The sequence below is a fragment of the Salvia hispanica genome, chromosome 2, assembly GCF_029641045.1.
Source record: "Salvia hispanica isolate PSC_SH4W2 chromosome 2, Shi_PSC_v1, whole genome shotgun sequence".
NCBI lineage: Eukaryota > Viridiplantae > Streptophyta > Magnoliopsida > Lamiales > Lamiaceae > Salvia > Salvia hispanica.
In genome coordinates, this window is record NC_142693.1 from 25743707 (window position 1) to 25759746 (window position 16040).

General features: G+C 37.2%; 2 protein-coding genes across 6 annotated transcripts; both read right to left on the reverse strand.

The window, feature by feature from the left end:
• Positions 1 to 6351, reverse strand: LOC125217067 (uncharacterized). Of its 4 annotated transcripts, none has more exons than XR_016134935.1 (14): positions 6096 to 6351; positions 5844 to 6000; positions 4443 to 5074; positions 3855 to 4015; positions 3547 to 3607; positions 3407 to 3472; positions 2983 to 3068; positions 2748 to 2810; positions 2159 to 2354; positions 1758 to 1823; positions 1326 to 1405; positions 1128 to 1247; positions 684 to 746; positions 1 to 338 (listed from the first exon to the last, which is right to left on the reverse strand). XR_016134935.1 is itself a non-coding variant. In XM_089063504.1 (13 exons), exons 2-12 carry the CDS (start codon positions 5986 to 5988, stop codon positions 1133 to 1135), a joined length of 1671 nt encoding a protein of 556 aa, XP_088919630.1. In that variant the 5' UTR covers positions 5989 to 6000; positions 6092 to 6351; the 3' UTR covers positions 1 to 338; positions 1128 to 1132. The 4 variants fall into 4 exon arrangements, 1 of the variants encoding a protein (XP_088919630.1); XR_016134936.1 differs by having other exon boundaries at positions 1 to 335; positions 6092 to 6351; XR_016134934.1 differs by having other exon boundaries at positions 6092 to 6351.
• Positions 6352 to 7230: 879 nt separating this feature from the next.
• On the reverse strand, positions 7231 to 14837 carry LOC125201826 (UDP-Glycosyltransferase superfamily protein). 2 transcript variants are annotated; one of them, XM_048100084.2, is made up of 14 exons: positions 14219 to 14837; positions 13277 to 13363; positions 12580 to 12683; positions 12412 to 12462; positions 11215 to 11386; positions 10799 to 11119; positions 10194 to 10397; positions 9595 to 10107; positions 9298 to 9507; positions 8861 to 9049; positions 8539 to 8711; positions 8291 to 8443; positions 8102 to 8183; positions 7231 to 8025 (listed from the first exon to the last, which is right to left on the reverse strand). In XM_048100084.2, the coding sequence occupies exons 1-14, from the start codon at positions 14702 to 14704 to the stop codon at positions 7633 to 7635; spliced, it is 3138 nt and encodes a 1045-aa protein (XP_047956041.2). In that variant the 5' UTR covers positions 14705 to 14837; the 3' UTR covers positions 7231 to 7632. The 2 variants fall into 2 exon arrangements, with proteins under 2 accessions (XP_047956041.2, XP_047956042.2); XM_048100085.2 differs by having other exon boundaries at positions 13277 to 13356; positions 14219 to 14353.
• Positions 14838 to 16040: the final 1203 nt, after the last annotated feature.

Genomic DNA, 16040 nt, shown 5'->3' on the forward strand with positions numbered 1-16040 from the left:
TGCCTTCAATTGCAAATACTGGTAAATCATGAAAAAATATTACTAGCATAAACCACCAGAGTTTCATGGTTTTAATCAGCCTAGCTTTTATTTAATTTCTTCTTAATCAAACATCCTAATTAAAGTACAAATATAAACCACCACAGTTTCACATCCTCAAAACTAAAATGTGGTCACATAATACAAATTTTTAACACCATGTATATGTGCTTCAAAAATTTGTAGTTTAAAAAATGATTTGATTGAATTGACTCTCAATCTGCTGTTTGATTCCAGTAACAAAAATTGGATCTTCACTTCCGCTTGATCTACGAGGGCACCGAGGTTTCGTGCAACTGCTACAGAAAGGAAACTGCGAGTCAGTATCATAGCTATTTACAGAGCACAAACTCTAAGCTATCAATGATTTGTGCCTATTTTGATTCTTGCAACTTCTACACCTTTTTTCTTTTGTTCTCGATTTTGAAAAGAACAACGTACGATTATTAGCAGCAAATAGATAGTGAGAGTTCCACATGATTTCCAAGAAGAGAGCAGCAAAACAGATAGTTGGTCTATAAGAAAATGTACAATTTTAAGCCGGTGCAGAAGGCAAAGAATAAACGATGCTCTAAATTTTTATAAGAATAATTTATGATTTGGATAAAAGCTGTAGCACAAGGTATTAGTGAACGATGACATACTGTGTAGTTTTGATGATAGAAGAGTGCTCTGAATCAAGAGACGAACTATTGCTGCTGTGTTGCCTGAAACAGAATCACTTAGCATGGTAAAATTCGTTTTTCACTAACTTTTGAGTAGTAAACCCGATGCTGCGTCACAACAGTTCAAAATGTGAAAATGAAATTTTTATTTCATTCAAGAACATTGAGTAGTAAACAACGAGAACGATATAAGACCATAGACTGGTATGGCTATAGCACGGATGCTTAATTTTCTGTATGCTTCTAATTATTTGTTTTATCGTTAAAAGAGATGGGGTTCAGACTTCAGAGGCACGGCCAAGTTGTGGTGTCTCCTAGAAATGCACCGGAGTATCATATGCAGCAAAGTTAAATATTGAATTCTACTTGATACAACAGATGATATCATGAGAAGCAAAGTAAATCAAGAGAATTTGAACGTACCACTACTATTTCACTCCAACTTGTTTCAACAAGTGCCGATAGCTACGGCCTCTTATAACACGCTGCCACTGGAACTGAACGGAATGTTTTAAGCTCAGATTTAGCCGTTCTTGAACAAGCCTGCAACACTTATATATCAGGACACAAAAGGCTCTATTTTCAGCTACTGAATCGAACTCATGCATCAGCATCTCTTACCATCTAACGAGGCACCTCTGAATCCCACGGCTGACAGGGCGAATATAGGGCGGGTCGCGTTGGGTGTACAACAAACCAACCTGCAGAATGTTTAAGAAAATGATACAGTTAAAAGTATGCTATACCCTTAGATATGAGCTTGATGGAGGGAAAGGTACATGTGTTAAGTACGATAGTTGTCTGTTGCGATAAAGGACTAATTGTGACAAATCTTCTATAAAGCACCACTTCTGTTACCCTTCATTGTCTATGAAAGGTAGGAAATTCTTAAAAATAAGGAAGTTCGAAAAGGTTCATTCAAGATGATAGCAATCTGTAGAAACTCCAGAATTCCTAATTCCAGTAAGTAGTAGTTCGTGTATGCTTAGAAAGGTAAATAATGAACTAAGAATCGGATATTTGACAAAGTTAACAGACAAATGTCATTAATACCTGTAGCAGTGCATCAGCAGCAGGATCCTCCAAGAACTCGAGGCTCCAGTCAGCAAAGTAATTAACCTGCATCAAATTTAAGGAAAATCCAGTTTTCAATTTTTCAGAAATAACTGACCAACTAATTTACGTGAGCAGAACCTCTGAAGAACTCAAATACCAATTTAGAAAACTAGACTACTTCCAAGCACTCTCACTGATTTATGAATTGCTTAAACAATTAAACAAACAAAACATGCATCGAGTAGTATTTTGACATATAAATGACAATGTAAATGAGATGTAGAACTTATTTCAGATGCAGGAAATGATGAACAATTTGTCTAAGTACAAAATCACAGATTAAATATGGAATTTCTCATTGAAAAGAAGTAGCACCACAGTTTTAGGTTGAATTTTACCGCAAATCCTGCATTCACTAGAGACTGAATGAAGTCCATTAGCTGAATTTTAGCCCACACTGCAATATCTGTTTTGGGGGGATGCCTCCAAGGAGCACCAACTCGTAATGTATCCTCTGGGATTTTCCCATTTTGTGCATCAACAGCGAACTTTTCCAGGATCAATAATGCTTTATCCATGGCAGGATTAACAACGCTTACCTATATCAGAGAAATAGAGTCAAATAGAAAACAGACGAGAAACTCGAGAAAAGGAATAGCTTTTCCACATTTTCTGCAAAAATACTATGTATTACTACAAAGCAAACATATGTGCAACAAACTATGGTGAAACTGAAAGCAACATACAGGGTAGAGTGAAAATTTTGCAATATAAACATATCATCTTGGAATAAAAAATTGACTGCCTCAACTAAAACTAGTGATCCACAGGCAATCTTGAACGATGAATCAATAGGAATCTTATGCATGACAAACCTTCAGAACTAAGGGTTTTTCTGTAAAGAATGTTGAACATTCATGCCCATGCCCATCATAAGAAAAGGGAAAAGAAATGGAAATGCAGATCAAAATTTGAACTCATTAGAACCTTACTTGCAGGTATGCCAGATACAGGTCCATGATATCTTCAAACGTATTCTCAAAGTTCAACCTGTGATTAGAAGTATATACATGTTCAGCCACCTTTTTAGGAAGACTGTAAGCAAAACTAAACCTAGAGAACTAGAACAAGATGATTACAAAGAGGAAAATGCATAGATTGCAGATAAAACTCACTATTGGCCAGTATATGTAATGGAATTTAGCCGATTAATAGTGCTTACTTTTGGTAATCATTACTGAGCTTGAGAGCATAAACCTCAAATAGATGTCGGGAATTTGGGCCCAGTACCTCATTAATCACCTCCCACTGCACATTAGATTAGCAATGTGAGTATATGAACCATTAGAGAATTAATTTGAGTATCTCATATTTCTACTTGTTCAAGTATATCTAGAAGACTAGAAGCATAAGCAAAAATGCAAGACGTAAATATTTGGACAAGTTTGATACTGTGGATTGTTCTAAGCACAGTTCCATTTGAGGGTTGAGTAGGATTTGTGTATTATTATTACTGTTAGAATTGTTTCTTCATCAGCCCGTTAGAATGCATGCTTCGTATAATAAGAAAACATGAAATTCTTGCAAGCAACTAATCTATAATCACAAAACATACAAATGACAAAAATTTCTTCAATCAACAATACCTCAGACTGATTAAAATAATCTCCAACCATATGCAATTTTCCTTCTGCTGGAGACCATCCGAATGTCTGAAATTAACATTTTCTTCAGAATAATCAAAGCTCAACTAATAGCATGTGTATAAATATACGAGGGTGTTTACCTCACGGGAGATGAAAACATCTGGAAATCCAAAATCAATAAAAGCTCTATATGAGTAGTATCTGCATTTTTTTGAGCTATGGTAAGAAACTAGAACCACAAGTGCACTAAACAATAAGGGAATAATAACATTAATAAACTGGGACACCCATTATGAAGTTAGAAAACAAATTCATAAAGCTAAATATTTGGTCAAGACTAAGCTTTAATGGAGCTTTTTTTTTCCGCAGTGTTTGGTCAATTGGTTCTAGACATAACCTAACTGATATTACGCCTCAATAAACCGAAAATAAAAATAATAAAACCTACCCATCAGAGGTTACAAAAACAACTGGAAGACACCTTTCATTTGCACCCAGAGCTATTATTCTCCAAATCAGGCTGTCATGGTATGTGGATCCATCTATCATTCTGTCATTCTCTAAAGCAGCATTCTTCAGAAGCTCTATATTGTTTATCACCAGCTTTGGCTACTTATTTCATCGGTACCGAGAAAAAAGGAAGTGACAGAGACAAGAAGTTAAAAGTGAGGCATAGGTTGAAATGTAAAAAATAGTGCTCTCTCATAATCCTCTAATTATACATTGCATGAACAAGTTTATTTTATTACCAGTGAGGTGCCAGATCCTGTTAGGACCATTTACACCAAAAGCATCAAGACTCATATCTACAAAGAGTAAGATATGTTTTGAATGTTTTGATAACACCACCGAACTACTTGCATGTACATTATTAGTAGTTCTTTCTTAGAAGGTTAAAAGGATTTTCATCTGTACTCTGGTACATAATTGACAGGTCTTCCTTTTCCAGTTTTCAGTTTAAGACAACTGGATCTACAACATGGATGGGATAAATAATTTATATACTTAACCAGATTGTAGTTATAAACTTGAATACCTGAAAATAATCCACTTCTGCAGATAAAGACAATAACTCAAGCAACAAACAAGGCCAATCAGTAGCAGAATGTGCTAGGGATCGCGAAAATCCACCCCTTCTGTTCAAATCTTGAATGGCATTTTCCCTCCACTTTCCTTGAACCCTAATCACCTCTTTAGCCAACTTAAGTGCTGCCATGGCTTCCTTGTAATATGACGACTCCTCCACAGAAATGCTCTTGTCGAAAACCCCATCTAACTCTTGCTCACTTAATGCAGAAGAAAATTTAAAAACTGCAGACTCCCACAAATTTGATGGGGATACCCTGTTCTTTTTATTAACTATACGCATTTTGGAGACCTTATTAACATTCAAAATCTGGTCAAGGGCCGTGGTTGGACTGTGCCACTTGGTAAGAGTGGTAAATATTTGGTGGGAACTAATGGTCCCAAGCTTTATGGCCCGATGGGCCATTGACTCAAGGCAGTCCTCAAGCTGAGTCTTTAGTGTAACGAGTTTAGGAGACGGACACATGGTCCATGACATCCATGGATATGACTGCCCATGCTTTGGATGGTATTCCTTTATTGATTCTGCAAAGTCGACATAACCAGTAACGTGCGGGCCAGTATTCCATTTCTCAAATAGACCTGCCAATAAGAAAAATGGGAAGGCTCTTTATATCAAGTCCTACATTTCTCTCAAACATGACATGAAGACATGAAATTTGCACTAAATACTCAAAGAACATGGGATAGCACTAGTGGTAGTCGTAACCACAAAACACATATGCAGAACATGCCCTCATACATAAGAAAAGAATACATGATAACTGAATCACCAGTGCAGGGTTATGCTAAAACTGTTATTTAATGATCACATTACTCTAAAATCCTAAGCAGGCATTTACTATTCGAGGTTTAGAAACTTAGGATATCCTAAAGCCCTTAATTATTTCTAAGTTAAGATAACTTGATTGATTCATATCCTCTTGAAAGGGCTACGATTTGAGAAGCGAAGATAAAAAATACTCAATCATAAAGAGCAAATGCCCTGAAATAATCAACAAACTGGAGAACGAACAAGCTACTAGTCATGCTAGGATTAGAGAAATCCCTCCGACGAAGATAAAAATACTCAATCGTGTACATTACCAATCGTAAATTGTAAATGTCATTTAAAAGTTAACAAATTAGGAGACACACAAGCTACTATTAGTCCTCCAGATACAAAATGCATTCAAAAACATAGAAACCATTCTCTAAATAAGTTAAATAGTAGAGCTATCTTCTCATATTTCCACCTTCTCCTTGACAAATTCCACATAATTGAGCTCAGCATACCACAATCCTTTAATAATCTACATGAATACCAACACACACACACACAAAAACACAAATGGGGATTCAATTTGCTTACGTTCAAGTATAAGGGTGGTTTTTCCGACGCCACGGGGGCCATGAAGGATGAGAGGCTGAGGGACGCGGTGGTGCTGCACGTGATTGTTGAGCACTGTTTCCAGCAGCGGCCTTGGGATGATTCGCCATGGCTTAGCGTTCGCCATTGATAATCAACTCTGAAAATCAGATAACACAAAATCGAAAAAATTAAGAAAATGGAAACGGAGAAATGCAATCTCGCAGAGCTGTGGTGAGCATCAAACTTACAGACATGGCGACGGAGGCGGAATTTTGAAGGCTGTGAACCCAAAATCGATTCCCCCAACTTGTTTCAGATACCTGCTCTTTTGCTATTACAAACAATCGTCGACGCACTCATCAATTGTTCGTTCTGTTTGGTGCTGAGCTTTTTTTGGAATTGTGATTGGATTATAGTTGCTTTTTTTTTGCAGGTAGCACTGAATTGAAGCTCAGTTCAATGGCGGCTCCAGTGTAAATGGAAGCTTTATTTGGCAGCTGCCATTAGGTGTTTGTGAATATGTTGTTAAACACACAAGTTTTAATAAATATATATAATTATTATAATACGTTTTTAATAAATATTATTGATTGATTTTAATAAATTATATAATGAAAATAATATATTGAATATTATTTTTTATTTGTTAACCTAGTAGGACTGTAGGGGTATAATTTTTATACATCTTAACGACATCATCACAGACAAATCGAGATGTTTAGTTATAAGGAAAAATTATCATTTACATCACGACTTTAGTTCACTTCTGATTAATCCTAAAACTTATAAAAATAGCTAATTAAATTATAACTTTTGTACATTTCTCAATTGTTCCACATAATTAAAATTTTGATGAAATTTATCATTTAAATCACAATTTTTGGTAAACTTTAAGACAACTTTTGCATTATTCCATATTACGATGTCGATTTTAGATGATTACTATTATGTAGTAATTGGTGAAGATATAATGACGAAAAGTACAAAAATCAGAACAAATTTCATCAAAATTTTAATTTTATGGGAAATATACAAATAATGATTTAGTTAGGTACTTTTATAAGTTATGAGAATAGAAGTCAACCAAAAGTTGCGATTTAAATGACAATTTTCTCTCAATTATAGTACTGGATTGAATTCAATTTTATAATTTTGTGACTGTCAAAATAACGTTTATTCTTTTATTGTTAAATGACGAGAAATGTAAAAGCCACATCACTCAAACCCGGAATTTTTAACATCGAAACATTAACCACAATACCACATGATCACCTGGCCAACACACGCATTCAAAAGGTCGATGGTGGTATATTTGCTACAAATCTAAAGATAGTAATCTAAATTGGTATACAATTCCACAAAACAAGAAATTAAATTGATACAATAATGAACAAATAAAGTAGGTTTCCTTTAATACTTGTGCTAAAAAGAAAATCAAGGTCTCAAATTCTATCCATCTCAATTTCATCTTTGTCAAAGGGTTACTTTTATTTTAGAACTATGCTATTATTATGGATTATGAATGGTATATACAATTCAAGAAACAAAAGTTGAAACCTCACTAGTCTTGTACTAATGTAAAAATGCATTGCGTTTGTGCCCTCGGTCACGCTGCCCCGTCTCCAGCAGCCTATGCTCGTGTCGTGTCAGATGATCGTATAATCGGGAAGTGTTCGGATGCTGTGAGAAAATCGAGGGCCGTGACGAGCACGCCTTGCCTCGACTCACGAACTGAGGACGGACAACTGGTTCAGCTGCAATGTGGAAGTCAGTTACATAAACAGCCTGTCTACTTTCCTCCTAGTGTCTTCTGCTTGTATCCGTGCTTCATCCGGTCGAGTAGTTTCTCCTTCGTCTTCCTCTTCTTGTCCATCTTCAGCCTGTATCGCTCCTCTCTCTCCCTTTCGTACACGCCTTGCCAGAAAACTTCTCCGGTTAATGGCCACAGCCACGGCCTGTATGGGTGGTCACCATCGTCTGCAGCCTCTGCAAGGTCTTCGTCCATACTTTTCAATAAGGTGATGTTGAAATATTTTGGCCACATGAAGTCTCTCCGTTGATCGATAGGGTGCTGTTCTTGCACCGAGCCTGAATTAGGTTCAATGTAAACCATCTTTCGCGCGCTATGATATGCCCACACATTAACTAGGAGTTCCGAGATTCGACAGTAACAGTGCTTCTTCTGCACCAAGTACAACTCAACATGAAAAACTTATTTGTGTGAGTGTGCCTGTGTTAACATAATTTCGGAACCGTACCTCGGGTTCTGAAAATCCCAGAAAACAGGTGGATGTGTTCGCTGAATTCATGCGTAGACTATGAAGAGAATCAACAAACATCCTGGTCATCAAAGTCGTAGTTAGAGTCTAACTATTATCTGTTTGACTACTACCTCTCAATGTATGTATGAGATGAATTCAAATGATAATGACGCATAACAAAAGTACCTAGAGAACATCACAAACTCCAGAAACGAAGACGTAGGCATGGCCCAGCCATGCAGTGCCGACCAATGCCCACCGCCTTGAGGCATGGGAGGTAGAGCTTCTACATTTGATGGCAACCCGTACATTCTTCGAAATGCATCTTCAAAAGCTGTTCTGTGAGTTTGGAATCATCAAAAGGATATGAATCAGTAACTAGAGGTGTTTCGGTGTTCTGTTCTGTGTTCTACAATTTTACTGGTGACACTCACCTGCACCGTCCTGCATTCAAGATATCGCATGTCGACCAAAAAGTAGGCAGATCGTTTTTTCCCATGACACCGGCATCCATATCAAGACGAGTCCAAAAGTATATCACATCCCCATCAGTGTTTCCTTGTATTGCTTTCTCCAAAACATCTTCAGCTTTTTTGGATAAAGACATCTGAGATGATTAAGAAAAGATTAGTCGAATGCAGGCAGTGTTGAATCCACTAGAGCAATAAATTTTAAAAATTGTTAACTCGAAGAGAGTAGATGGAGAGGACTCAATTTAAATATAATGTGGATTAAAATGGCAGTAAATATACATACCCTCTTCCCAGTAGCACGCCATGACTGAAATCCTATCCAAGGTCCCTTATGGATGTCGTCAATTCCGTTAGCTATAGCAAACATTCCTCCAATCTCACATAGAATATCACGATAAGAAGTGTCATTTAAGATGGGAAGCCGACCAACTCCATCCACATCATCTGAACTCAATCTCCGGGCTCTGCTAGACTGATACACCAACGAAAGGAGAAAATGTAATAAAAATAATGGCAACATCTAAATACTTATACCAAATTGTATCGGGTCTTAGATTGGTATGGAAGAAATTGTTTAAATGAAGGGATACATGGTCCATCTGATTTACGTATGGAAGAAATTGTTTAAATGAAGGGATACATGGTCCATCTGATTTACATATAATTGCTATATACCAGTAATCCAAGTACAATGCACCAACACAGCTGTGAGGAACTTACGAGGCTTAACCCACGGTATAGCGAACCATGGTGCAGAAATGGCCAACCCCCAGCACCATTGTACATCTCATAAATGCAAACTGGCTGCCCAGTTCTTTCTAGCTCTCCTTCATCTCTCAGGTTCGTTTCAAATCTGAGCTTTTCTGATTTTCTAGCATTACGATATATTTCATCCCATCCACCAATATCTTTCTCCATTCTTTCATCAAACTACACAGCATAAGCTAAAGAGATAAATAGGGGGTTGTAGTTAAATGACAAAAAAGGACTTCAAAAGCAACAAAAGTAGGACCACACCTCCTCTCTTTCCAGCATCTCAACTTCGTCAGAGCTCTCTATTTCGTTTAAGATCTCCCAGTCCAAAGCTGTTGGCATGTCCTCTTCCAGACCTTCAGGATTGACCCCACTGACATTTCCTAATGCAGCATAATTTATCATGTCTTCCTCAAGGTCGTATACAACAGTCGAATTCACCCTCAAATGATCTTCTCTATACATATGTCCTCTCTCACTAGATATCTGGTCAAGTTCTTTTCTAAATTGATTCCATTCCCATACAATATTTTTCAGTTGGGAAGCAGGAGTTGGCAGCAAGACATCTGATGGGAAATCAAAGACATCCTCCACTAACTTTGCAAAACCAAAGATGCATTCTCCTGCAAACATGTTCTTGGCACGAAGCCTTCCAGAGGAAGAAACAGAATGTGCAAATTTCGATAAGTTTCCTTCAGATATCAAGAGGGCAAAGGCATTTCTTAATGCTTCAGGATGGTTTTTTGGAAAAGTTATCCCATTAACTCCATCAACAATCTGCATTAAAAAATATTAATGCATGGAGAAGATGACCTTCCAGGATAGCTACAAGATCATTCAAAAGAGAAACAAATGTGACGTACATATTTTCTTATGACAGGATAATCTGGAGCAATTATAGGAATCCCAAATGACATGGCTCTAGTCAGCAAATGAGGAAATCCCTGCTCCTCTTGGGAGGATCCGTACAGAACAATATCAGCCATCAGTATTAGACTGTCAACATCACTATCTATGCCATAATGCATCAATGATCCTTGCTGTAATTCCAGACGAGTCGCAATGTCCTACATAGGTGTAACAGTGATAGTAAAGATAACATCCAGGGAAGAACTGAAAACTGTCAGTTTCTTCCAGTAGAAAGAAACAAAAGAGCATTTCCAATCTCAATTCCAACATTGTATATTAAAAGAATGAGCCAGGATAATTTAACATGCACATGCATAAATCATACTACATTAAATCAGACGTGAAAAGAAATGGAACAAATTTAACTAATCATATTAATCATTACAAACATCTGCTGTTGTACCGACAAATTCTTGCTGGGGTAACAGTCACTATTTTCCAATAGAGATATCAAATGTGGCAATGTTAAATCTCATTGGCATCTCATTTTCTGAAGCCCACATGCATAGATGCAGTAAAAACCTTATAACATTCAGAACAGCCAATTGCAAACATATACCTGCAAGGCATCACTGTATTGTCTGCTTGAGTTTCCACAAAGAAAAATGAACTTTGATGTAAATCCAACATCATTTTGTCCTGCATATTTGAGGAGTAGAGGTTCTAGATCATGCATTGCCACTGCATAATCCCAGGCTAGGTCATAATAGAAGAATGAACTCCCAAGAACTAGAACCAGCAGGTCATCATCTTGAAAACCTTTCTCCTTCCGCATCTGATATTTGGAATGAGTCTCACTATAGCTTTCTGCAGCCCAAACATCTTTTGGAGATCCAGGAATAACATAGAAGTTTCCAGTGTCAAGAACACTATATAAGATCTGATAAAGGAAGAGGCATAATAAATAATCAGAACTTAGAAAATCCTTAAATAAGTCGCAACATCTTAAGAAGAAAGTTCCAGAAAGAATATTACCGGGAAAGAAAATTCTGGAAATACCACAAGATCAGCCCTACTGAAGGCCATTTTCCAATTAGAAATGAGGTGGCCCCAATCCATCTCCTCGTAAAGTTGTAGACGGGTGGCGAGAGTATCCTCTTGGATAATCCATATCAGAGGCACAGAGCAAAAGGGCTCCTGCATAAGGCTGCATAGATATCAAATTGACAAATCATAGAATATCAAATAGCACTATGCAATGTACAGTGCATGAGAGCATCCATCGCATACATGTTTGCAATAGGCCACAGGAGAAGTGGAGTCCTAAACAATTGTTATTTTCACTAAAGCTCTTGTTCAAGATGGTCATTTTGAAACAGAACAATCCTCTGTAGCTTATCTCAAGAAACTCCCGGGGGAAAATGAATTTAGTGGTGTATTGACCCAGATTTCCACTGGGAATGCAGTCTAAGGAGAAATATCAAGTTTGGCATGTTAAACATAGTGGTGCATGTCATACTAGAGCATTAAAGACTAGAGAAGCTAAAGAGAAAACGTCACATTATGTCAGGCATTGGACCTTTGGGGTCACTTCTTGCAGTTTCCTTCAGTCACCCTCTCATAGACCGCAAGCATGGAACAACTCATAGGGATGGGCTCACAATGTTAATCTTGGTCATATTTGTGTGGGGTCCTCTGATTGTTAAATTACTACTACCTCCGTCCCACATTAAGTGTCACATTTAGTGTGGGCGCGGATTTTAAGAAATGTAAAGAAAAGTGGGTTGAATAAGTTAGTGGATGGGTCCCACTTATATATATTAGTTTTATAATAAAATGTGATTAGAATTGGATGGTGGAATGTGGGATCTACTTACCATTTCTGGTAAAAGTGAAATGTTACTCTTATTGTGGGACGGCCGAAATAGCAAAATGTGACACTTAATGTGGGACGGAGGTAGTAAGCTATAAGCATGTGCATGCCATCAGTGCACCACTCAGATCTATCAGAGGGCAATTTCACTAACAAAAAACAGCAAACTAGCTGACCTCAAATGGCTAATTATATACGGGATTATGGACTGGAGAGAAGTGGGTCTAGAGGACAACATTCACTAGACATCAGATCATAGTATTTTACTTTTGTATTCATCCAATTCATGATATAGATCCAGGGATAAAAGGTAAGGATATATCTGAAACACGAAAAAAATTCTTTCAGAGAAACAATACCTGGAAATGGCATGTTTTGCTTCAAGCGAATCCGCAACAATACCTTCATAACTGTAGGCAAAAAGGCATTGCTCAGCTGTAGTGTCTGGAGAAAACTAATCAGCAATATATGCTACTAACATATACAACTTCCACGGTACAATAAAAAAACAGAAGAGAAAAACATACATTGACCAATCAGTGTACCCATATCTCTCAGGCCATAAAATTGAAACTGGACCTCCAAGCTCTTGCCAAATAGAACGCGCTCTCCCGTCTTTGAGGGCATATAACTACAGAAAGTATATGAGGTAGGTCAAGGTTTTAATTTGCATGTAGGAAGATATGGACATATTTTAGTAACTGGCAATATCACAAATTCCAACTACAAGCTGATTTTGTTCCTAAAGATTTTACTTAAAAAGTAGCCTCTTACCTCATAAATTAGAAGACTAGATAATATTCACTTCTATTGCAGCAAGAATGTGTGACTTTATTTCACATGCATGAAAGAGTAATAGTAATAAGAGCTATGGCACACTTTCAATCAAGAAGGCATACATGCAAGTAATGTTCCCAACTCGAATTCCAGGGAGGCTGCTGCTTCTATCAAGGTCTGGGGCCTCTGGGCATGAAAGCATATGATCTTAAAACTTTCTGAATTATATAATATCCAGAGCATGATGATGAATGCACATATTTTATCCAGGCAATGCTCATTTACAGTGATTATTCCTTCAGCTTTAGAGGTGAAAGTAAGGAGGGGAGAAGGAGAAGGTTAGGAGTTAGGACACAATTGGACACTTAGTTTGTATGATTTTACAATTTGCATTTTGAATATAAAACAGTTTAGTAGCATCAAACAAAAACTGTTACGAAAAAATACCTTAAGCAGATAGCCAAGACCTTTTAAGTTCTTCATCAAAGAATACATCAATAGTGCTGAAGGATCTGTCTTCATGTTCCCTAAGATCTTGCATTGATAAAAAAGAGTATATAAATATATTACAGAACTTCAACGGGAATATATTTGAAGTATGGCAATACTGGAAGTTGTTTCCTTTAGGGAATGCATCTAAGAAGTAAACAAGAAATTAAAAATTTGGACAAACATCTAATCCCTACCTTGCAGGGGAAAAATGTATGCTAGGTGGCCACCTATGATAAATTAGAGGCTAATACAAATAGATGACTGCCTAAAATATGACAAGACTATACATATACATACGCAGGGCATGAATGGTTGTGTGAGTATACTATACATATGCAGGGCATGAATGTCGCAAACAAACAGCATTGCCTATCTGATATAGATTGTCTTTGGCATTCAGATAATTGATAAGTGATCCTCTAAGAAATGCATAGTCACCAAAAAATTAGCAGAATTTAGATCATGCCATGTTTGCCAGTGATTCTTGCATCTTAATCTATCCTCCTGATACCCTATTAAAGCCAAAGCTGGACTTATGAGATGATTAGCACTCAACAAAGCTCTATCTCAACTTTCTACAACTATAATAAGGAAAAATAACAATCTAACATTTGTTTGTCAATCATGCATATTGCTGAAATGTACATAACAAATGATGTGAAAGCATTTGAAAACATGATTTGAACTACTTTTCCGTTAGGCGTTAGGGTTTGGTACTTATACTTTTCCATTCCAGATCATTAGGTATATGATTTCAACAACTACCAAATCTGTGATCATGCAAACCACCAACTAAGGGCGTATAACTATATAAGCTCATAATTAACATTAAACTCCAAACTCCAGTTCAATCACAGGAATTTAAATTTCCTAATTACATCGCTAACAATCACTTACCAAAGCGATCCTCGGAGGCCGAACGCCTAGCCTCGGCTGGCTTCTGAGCGAATCGAGCCGGCTTCCGTTCAAGTCTATCCGCCGCTGAGGCACAAACTCTAGCGAACTCCCCAGCTCCAACCCCTCCTTAACCGACCACCTCCACCGCATTCTCCTGTCTCCGCCAACTCCCTGCCGGAAAGCCAGCATGATCGAGCTCTGCATAACCATCGACGCCACAGAAAACACGAAAATCACCGCGAAAATACAAAAGTAGAGCCGCGATTTGCCTCTGAAGGGGAAGAACGACAACTTCCGCTGCTTGTGGTGGTGAGATCGGGAGGTTTTGTGCGCCGCCGCCGTCGTTTTGGAGGAGCGCGGAAGTTCGGCCGCGCTGCTAGCGTTGTGGTACCGCTTGAAGGCGAAACGGTCGCGGATCGAGTGGAATGTGGCCGCCGACGCATCGTCGGAAGCTAAATCGGCGGCGGGAACTGAGTTGCGACCCATGGTTCCCAATCTCGGGGATCTATTGAGCTCGATTTTACTGGATTTCGAGGTGATTGAAGAGTCGGAAACGGTTTTCAGGTGAGAGAGAGTGTGATTTGTTTGCAGAGTGTTGATAGTGTGAGTGTGATTCGAAGGAGAAGATCAAAAAGTCGTGAATATTTTCGACTTTTTGATGTGACGCGTTTTCCCCTTTTAACGCTTTTTGCCAATCATTTTACTTTTTGATACATTTAATTATTTTAGACTATAGCTTTTTCATCAAATCCAAATCTAGATTTTTATTGAATACTATATATCATATTTAAAATTATTTCTTTCATCGTGATCATATCTACATAGGTATTTAATTTAAATTATAGATTAATCTCACTACACTTCATAATCATTAATTTTATAAATATTAGTACTAAATACGAGTATTATTTATTTAATATAATATTAAATAAAATAACATATCACAATAATAATAAGTCCATATAACCCAGTAATGAAATGAGATGATTAAATAACATAAACTATTAGTTAAGTGAAGCAAATTAATTAATTCCATTAGTCAAACTCATTGAATTAATTTAGTGACAAAGCCAGGTTTAGGTAATTAATTACAATCCATGGCCCATTAAGTCCAATTAGACTTAATTATCGTAACTAAACTAAACCAATCATAGCTCAATAATTGGGTGCTTACGTGAAATTGACTCCCTTCATTCTTCCAACAATAGTTCAATAATTCGATGATTACTCAAATAAAGATTTGTATCATTGTATGTGATGAAGATAATTAATTACTTATTGGGCCAATTAATTAATTTAGTGACCCAGCTCTTTAATAAATCCAAAATGACCCAAATAAGGTCAAACTACCATTTAATCCTAGAAGGCCCAACTGAGGTCAAAACTACCATTAAATCCAAAAGGCCCAACTAAGGATCCAGCCCAATCCCACAGCTGACCTGTCGACCTTAGACCAGTCCACTATGATAACTAAATAAGCATAACCGTACATGGTTGGCTTCTAAAATTACTGCCACCGTCTATCATTAGGAGTCTCGATTGAATTTGGCAAGCTTGCCATTAAAAGTCTCTATTGAATTCGGCAAGCTAGTAAATTCTATACATGATTGTAGTCTTCATGCTATCTAATTTTCAATTTGGCAAGCTTGCCATTAAAAGTCTCTATTGAAATCCCTTGATGAAAAAGGAAAGATCTATACGAAGGAACGTGAGCAGTTCCATGAGAACTTTTTTTTAAATAAGAATTGAAAATCATATCGGTTCTTTAATACATTTATATTATTAACATCATAAAATAGATCAATTCTCGATATTCAGTCAA

Coding starts and splice junctions, on each gene's coding strand:
- LOC125217067 (XM_089063504.1), bottom strand. CDS start 5,988: ATGGCGAACGCTAAGCCATGGCGAATCATCCCAAGGCCGCTGCTGGAA. Junction 5,075..5,843: donor AACCACCCTTATACTTGAAC/GTAAGCAAATTG, acceptor TCTTATTGGCAG/GTCTATTTGAGAAATGGAAT. Junction 1,824..2,158: donor TAGTGAATGCAGGATTTGCG/GTAAAATTCAAC, acceptor AATTTGATGCAG/GTTAATTACTTTGCTGACTG.
- LOC125201826 (XM_048100084.2), bottom strand. CDS start 14,704: ATGGGTCGCAACTCAGTTCCCGCCGCCGATTTAGCTTCCGACGATGCG. Junction 10,398..10,798: donor AATACAGTGATGCCTTGCAG/GTATATGTTTGC, acceptor ACACCTATGTAG/GACATTGCGACTCGTCTGGA. Junction 10,108..10,193: donor ATCCTGTCATAAGAAAATAT/GTACGTCACATT, acceptor TTTTTAATGCAG/ATTGTTGATGGAGTTAATGG.